The sequence below is a fragment of the Oncorhynchus masou genome, chromosome 5, assembly GCF_036934945.1.
Source record: "Oncorhynchus masou masou isolate Uvic2021 chromosome 5, UVic_Omas_1.1, whole genome shotgun sequence".
In the NCBI taxonomy this organism is placed as follows: domain Eukaryota; kingdom Metazoa; phylum Chordata; class Actinopteri; order Salmoniformes; family Salmonidae; genus Oncorhynchus; species Oncorhynchus masou.
In genome coordinates this window covers 50,861,418-50,869,194 of record NC_088216.1, presented here as the reverse complement: position 1 = coordinate 50,869,194, position 7,777 = coordinate 50,861,418, and the positions used below count along the sequence as shown (strand labels likewise).

The 7,777-nt window shown below is 44.8% G+C and overlaps 1 protein-coding gene across 1 annotated transcript in view; it reads right to left on the bottom strand.

Annotated features, from left to right (window-relative positions):
• Nucleotides 1-594: 594 nt before the first annotated feature.
• The window catches only part of sirt4 (sirtuin 4), a 15,927-nt gene continuing 8,744 nt past the window's right edge, over nucleotides 595-7,777 (bottom strand). Inside the window, exons 2-4 of the mRNA XM_064965898.1 lie at nucleotides 1,759-2,249; nucleotides 1,347-1,641; nucleotides 595-1,126 (exon numbers count right to left, since the gene is read on the bottom strand). Coding sequence (XP_064821970.1) covers nucleotides 974-1,126; nucleotides 1,347-1,641; nucleotides 1,759-2,249 — 939 coding nt within the window. The 3' untranslated portion in view covers nucleotides 595-973. The remainder of the gene's footprint in view (nucleotides 1,127-1,346; nucleotides 1,642-1,758; nucleotides 2,250-7,777) is intronic.

Below are 7,777 nucleotides of genomic sequence, written 5' to 3'. Positions count from 1 at the left end.
TTGTATTCCAGGGTATTGTCCTGCTGAACGGTGAATTTTTCTCAAAGTGTCTGTTGGAAAGCAGACTAAATCAGGTTTTACTCTAGGACTTTGACTGTACTTGGCTCTATTCCGTTTCTTTTTATCCTAAAAAAACTCCCTAGTCCTTGCTGATGACAAGCATACCCATAACAGCCATGCTTGAAAATATGAAGTGTGTTGTTGGATTTGTTCCAAACATAATGCTTTGTATTCAGGACATAAAGTACATTTCTTTGCCACATTTTTTGGCAGTTTTACTTTGTGTTATTGCAAACAGGATGCATATTTTGGAATATTTATATTCTGTACAGGCTTCCTTATTTTCACTGTCATTTAGGTTACTATTGTGGAGTAACTACAATGTTGTTGATCCATCCTCAGTTTTCTTCTATCACAGCCATTAAACTCTGTATCTGTTTTAAAGTCACCATTGGCCTCATGGTGAAATTCCTGAGTGGTTTCCTTCCTCTCTGGCAACTGAGTTAGGAAAGACACCTGTATCTTTGTAGTTAGTGACTGGGTGTATTGATACACCCTCCAAAGTGTAATTAATAACTTCACCATGCTCAAAGGGATATTCAACGTCTGCTTTTTATTTTACCCATCTACCAATAGGTGCCCTTTGCAAGGCATTGGAAAACTTCCCTGGTGGTTAAATCTGTGTTTGAAATTCACAGCTCGACTGAGGGACCTTACAGATAATTGTATCTGTGGGGTACAGAGATTTGAATACTTTCTAAAGGCACTGTACATGTACAAGCCCATAACACATGATTCCTGGTTACTAGTAGTGTCCATCACTTCAGCCCAATGTCCTAAAGCTGATTGCATTGCTGCCAGGTTGACCAAGAGTTAGAATAGTAGAGCCCACTGAATAGTTCTCAAAACAATACAACGGTATCTGTGGATCAGTGACTGAAGTCCTAGTGAGGCCTTCCGTCTGTCTTTGTGGTCAGTGAGGCTGAATGACAGACAATACCTCCCCACAACGAGCACTGACTCTGAACTCTGCCAGGTGGTCGGCCCTGGTAGACCCAATGTTCAAGATGGCTACTGGGATCTTCTGGTCAGCTGCTGCCAGTAGGAATCTGTATCCAGAATACACCTGGAAAATTAGAAGGGATGTGAAACTTCCACATATTGTAAGGCTATTGAGTTGTTTCCTTTGTGTCACAGGGACATGTTTTTATAAGTATACCATATCAGTCAGACAAACATAACAGAATATCACCTGTAACAAACAGTTGACTATATCAACAACATAGCAACACTATCAATTTAAACATTTATGGTTGGTCTTGAACAATTATATATATCATGCCCACCTGCAAAGAAGATCCAGCGACAAGAACCGCATCGGACTCAGCAAGTCTCTCATGTACAAACTGCACTGTCCTTCGGTTCACTGTGTCCCCAAAGAATGTCACCTCTGGCTTCAATATGCCCCCACAATCCTTACATGAAGGCACTCTGAAGTGGAGGACCTGCTCGTCCTCAATGAAGACATCACCATCGGGAGCCACACCTCCTGCCTGTGCACCCCAGCTAGGGTTCAGTGCTTTGAACCGCTTCTGGAGGTCCTCCCTTGGAGACACGGCACCACAGCCCAGACACAACACCCTAAGAGGGACACACACACACAAAGGTAAAAAGCTGAGAGTTGTTCTGAGCCAATGTCCTTGAAGAAGAAGTCAGTCTGTATTGTATGTGTGACACAGTACATTTCTACCTCACTACCTGTGTGCGCAGCCGTGCAGTTCAGTCAGTCCTTGATGGCCTGCCTTGGAATGAAGCGCATCCACATTCTGAGTTACCAGCCAGTGTACCTTTCCCTGCTCCTCCCACTGCTGCAGAGCCAGGTGGGCAGAGTTCGGCTGATGAGAGGAGAACTGTGGCCAGCCCATATAGTTCCTAGCCCAATAGCGCTGACGAGACTTGGCGCTGCGTATATACTCTGCATACTGCATAGGTCGCCTGTCTGTGCGGGCGTAGAGACCCACCCCCTCTGAGCGGTAGTCTGGAATGCCAGACTCTGTGGACAGACCCGCCCCAGTGATGACGAAGAGGCGCGTGGCACGGGACAAGAAGGCCTGTAGCTGCTCCAGGGTGTGGGCATCGATGGTGCTGCTGGCGGGCACAAAGCTCTGGATGCCCTCGGGAACTGATGATGATGCCCGTCTCCCAGGGGCTGCGCAACACAGTGCCAAGGGTCTCCATGGGAACCGCATCTGCATACAGAGTACAGTGTAAGATTGATGCATATAGGTTTATATGGTTTTTATTATTATCCACCTCAAAAAGCACTTGAGGATTTTGACCCACTATCTCAGATTGTTCTGAAATAGCTTCTGTAAGTTTGTAACAGATATGATTAGCATTCCTGAAACATTACACTCCAGTGTTGATTTGGTCTTAAGTTATTGTCCTGCTGAAAGGTCCATTCATCTCCTAATGTCGTGGGAATCAGATTTAACCAGGTTGTCCTCTAGGATATTGCCTGTGCTTAACTCAATTCAGTTTTATACCCACAGTGCTTGATTTGGGACGAAACTGTCCTGAACGCCTTACTGGCACTTCTAATGTTTGGGGAACTGCGTACCAGCTCCTCTATAAAAACAAAGTACCCTATCGCTGGCCCAGATTCACACACCAAGGCAAAACAGGTTGATCAAATATGAACGAAGTCGGGATCTTCATTGAATAGCAATAGAGAGTCCGCATCATTAATTTCCTGATTCTGCTTTGTTAAAATGTATTTGCAACTAGTCTGTGTTGACAGTAAACTGTTCCGAGATTGCGCAAATTGAAAATGCGCCAGCCTGAATAGCATGATGTGCTGATCCAAGTTGTCCAATTAGGGTTTGTCAGGTCATGGAAATTAGTTTCATAATTGTTGTTACTGTAATTCATGAAAGCACACTTAAATATGATCAATCAATAAAACGACATATCCACCATTATCGGAATGATCCTTCAGTGTGTGCCAGTGCCGGAGGAGATAGACGACGACATTTCAGCAGCAGGTATAAAATAATGACAGACGAACTAGATCACCATTTAGAAACACAACTTGTAGCAGTTCTCGCTAGTTAACTATAGCTAACTAAGCATTCATTTCGTTGTCGCACTGTAGAGCCTGAAGAAATCTGCACCGTTAGAAAGCTGGGATTTACCTCTATAAAACAGTAGCCATGTAACGTTAATTGTGATAATGTTAAAAATATTTGAAGAATAGCCTAATTGACATAACTTGCTGTGCCTAGACCTCCCCTGAAACGTTAATATTTCAGCCTTATATATGAACATGTCTAGTTAGAGTCAGTACCAGTCAAATGTTTGGACACACCTACTCTTTCAAGGGTATTTCTTTATTTTGACTATTTTCTACATTGTATAATAATAGTGAAGACATCAACACTATGGAATATCACATATGGACTCATGTAGTAACCAACAAAGTGTTAAACAAATCAAAATATATTTTATATTTGAGATTCTTCAAAGTAGCCACCCTTTGCCTTGCTAACAGCTTTGCCCACTATTGGCATTATCTCAAACAGCTTCATGAGGTAGTCACCAGGAATACATTTCAATTAACAGGTGTGCATTGTTAAAAGTAAATGTGTGGATTTTTTTCACTCGTAATGCGTTTGAGACAACAAGTTGTGTTGTGACAACGTTGGAGTGTATACAGAAGATAGCCCTATTTGGTGAAAGACCAAGTCCATATTATGGCAAGAACCGCTCAAATAAGCAAAGAGAAATGACCGTCCATCATTACTCTAAGGCATGAAGGTCAGTCAAAACTGAACATTTCAAGAACTTTGAAGCGCTATGATGAAACTGGCTCTCATGAAGACCACCACAGGAAAGGAAGACCTAGAGTTACCTCTGCTGCAGACGACATGTTTATTTGAAATAACTGCACCTCAGCCCAAATAAATGCTTTACAGAGTTCAAGTAACAGTCACATCTCAACATCTACTGTTCAGAGGAGAGTGAATCAGGCCTTCATAGTTGAATTGCTGCAAAGAAACCACTACTAAAGGACACCAATAATAAGAGACTTGCTTGGGCCAAGAAACATGAGCAATGGACATTAGACTGGTGGAAATCTGTCCTTTTGGTCTGATGAGTCCAAATTAGATTTTTGGTTCCAACCGCCGTGTATTTGTGAGACGCAGAGTAGGTGAATGGATGATCTCTGCATGTGTGGTTCTGACCGGAAGCATGGAGGAGGTGGTGTGGGTGTGCTTTGCTGGTGACACTGTCTGTGATATATATTTAGAACTTAAGGCACACTTAACCAGCATGGCCACCACAGCATTCTGCAGTGATATGCCATCCCATCTGGTTTGCGCTTAGTGGGACAATCATTTGTTTTTCTTCAGGACAATGACCCAAAACACACCTCCAGGCTGTGTAATGACTATTTGACCAAGAAGAGTGATGGAGGACTGCATCAGGTAACCTGGCCTCCACAATCACCCGACCTCAACCCAATTGAGATGGTTTGGGATGAGTTGGCCAGCAGAGTAAAGGAAAAGCAGCCAACAAGTGCTAAGCATATGTGGGAATTCCTTGACAGCTGGAAAAGCATTCCTCATGAAGCTGCTTGAGATAATGCCAAGTGTGCAAAGCTGTCATCAATGCAAAGGGTGGCTAATTTGAAGAATCTAACATATACTTTTTGGGTTGTTTTCACTATTATTCTACTATGTAGAAAATAGTACAAATAATATGCTATGCTTGAAAATATGGAGTGGTGCTCAGTAATGTATTGTATTAGATTTGCCCCAAAGATAACACTTTCTATTCAGAACAAAAAGATTTTTGGCCAATTTTTTTGTATTAAAGTATTACTTCAGTGCCTTGCTGCAAACAGGATGCATGTTTTCTGTACAAGCTTCCTTTTCACTCTGCCAATTAGGTTAGTATAGTGGAGTAATTAAAATGTTGTTGATCCATCCTCAGTTATCTACTATTACAGTCATTAAATTCTGTTTTAAAGTCACCATTGGACTCATGAAGAAATCCCTGAGCGGTTTCCTTCCTCTCCAGCAGGATGAATGCCTGTATCTTTGTGGTGACTTGGTGTATTGATGCACAATTCATCTACATTTACCCATCTACCAATAGTTGCCCTTCTTTGTGAGGCATTGGAAAACCTCCCTGGTCTTTGTGGTTGAATCTGTGTTTAAAATGCACTGCTCGACTGAGGGACCTTACAGATAATTGTATTTGTGGGGTACAGTGATGATGTAGTCATTCAAAAAATCATGTTGAAACACTTTTGCACACAGTGTGAGTCCATGTAACTTATGTGACTTGTTAAACTCATTTTTAATTCTGAACTTATTTAGGTTTGCCATAACAAAGGCATTGAATACTTGAGTCAAAACATTTTAATTTATTTATTTTCTTAAAACAATTGCACTTTGACATTATGGAGTATTCTGTGTAGGCCAGTGACAAACATATACATTTAATCAATTTTAAATTCAGACACTAACAGTCTAGTCTAGAGCGATTTTCTAGGTTAGCTAGCCAGCTATTGTCATTCTTTTAACGTAACGTAATCAACACTGCTAGCTAGCCAGCTAGCCACCGAATAGCAGCACTGTAGAAACTATTACACTCGACGGAACGACTTGATTAGTGTAGTGTCAACATCGCAGCCACTGCCAGCTAGCCTACAAAGTCAACAACGCAGCCACTGCCAGCTAGCCTACTCCAGCAGTACTGTATCATTTCAATCATTTTAGTCAATAAGATTCTTGCTACGTAAGCTTAACTTTCTGAACATTCGAGACGTGTAGTCCACTTGTCATTCCAATCTCCTTTGCATTAGCGTAGCCTCTTCTGTAGCCTGTCAACTATGTGTCTATCTATCCCTGTTCTCTCCTCTCTGCACAGACCATACAAACGCTCCACACCGCGTGGCCGCGGCCACCCTAATCTGGTGGTCCCAGCGCGCACAACCCACGTGGAGTTCCAGGTCTCCGGTAGCCTCTGGAACTGCCGATCTGCGGCCAACAAGGCAGAGTTCATCTCAGCCTATGCCTCCCTCCAGTCCCTCGACTTCTTGGCACTGACGGAAACATGGATCACCACAGATAACACTGCTACTCCTACTGCTCTCTCTTCGTCCACCCACGTGTTCTCGCACACCCCGAGAGCTTCTGGTCAGCGGGGTGGTGGCACCGGGATCCTCATCTCTCCCAAGTGGTCATTCTCTCTTTCTCCCCTTACCCATCTGTCTATCGCCTCCTTTGAATTCCATGCTGTCACAGTTACCAGCCCTTTCAAGCTTAACATCCTTATCATTTATCGCCCTCCAGGTTCCCTCGGAGAGTTCATCAATGAGCTTGATGCCTTGATAAACTCCTTTCCTGAGGACGGCTCACCTCTCACAGTCCTGGGCGACTTTAACCTCCCCACGTCTACCTTTGACTCATTCCTCTCTGCCTCCTTCTTTCCACTCCTCTCCTCTTTTTACCTCACCCTCTCACCTTCCCCCCTACTCACAAGGCAGGCAATACGCTCGACCTCATCTTTACTAGATGCTGTTCTTCCACTAACCTCATTGCAACTCCCCTCCAAGTCTCCGACCACTACCTTGTATCCTTTTCCCTCTCGCTCTCATCCAACACTTCCCACACTGCCCCTACTCGGATGGTATCGCGCCGTCCCAACCTTCGCTCTCTCTCCCCCGCTACTCTCTCCTCTTCCATCCTATCATCTCTTCCCTCTGCTCATACCTTCTCCAACCTATCTCCTGATTCTGCCTCCTCAACCCTCCTCTCTTCCCTTTCTGCATCCTTTGACTCTCTATGTCCCCTATCCTCCAGGCCGGCTCGGTCCTCCCCTCCCGCTCCGTGGCTCGACGACTCATTGCGAGCTCACAGAACAGAGCTCCGGGCAGCCGAGCGGAAATGGAGGAAAACTCGCCTCCCTGCGGACCTGGCATCCTTTCACTCCCTCCTCTCTACATTTTCCTCCTCTGTCTCTGCTGCTAAATCCACTTTCTACCACTCTAAATTCCAAGCATCTGCCTCTAACCCTAGGAAGCTCTTTGCCACCTTCTCCTCCCTCCTGAATCCTCCTCCCCCTCCTCCCTCTCTGCAGATGACTTCGTCAACCATTTTGAAAAGAAGGTCGACAACATCCGATCCTCGTTTGCTAAGTCAAACGACACCGCTGGTTCTGCTCACACTGCCCTACCCTGTGCTCTGACCTCTTTCTCCCCTCTCTCTCCAGATAAAATCTCGCTTCTTGTGACGGCCGGCCGCCCAACAACCTGCCCGCTTGACCCTATCCCCTCCTCTCTTCTCCAGACCATTTCCGGAGACCTTCTCCCTTACCTCACCTCGCTCATCAACTCATCCCTGACCGCTGGCTACGTCCCTTCCGTCTTCAAGAGAGCGAGAGTTGCACCCCTTCTGAAAAAACCTACACTCGATCCCTCCGATGTCAACAACTACAGACCAGTATCCCTTCTTTCTTTTCTCTCCAAAACTCTTGAACGTGCCGTCCTTGGCCAGCTCTCCCGCTATCTCTCTCAGAATGACCTTCTTGATCCAAATCAGTCAGGTTTCAAGACTAGTCATTCAACTGAGACTGCTCTTCTCTGTATCACGGAGGCGCTCCGCACTGCTAAAGCTAACTCTCTCTTCTCTGCTCTCATCCTTCTAGACCTATCGGCTGCCTTCGATACTGTGAACCATCAGATCCTCCTCTCCACCCTCTCCGAGTT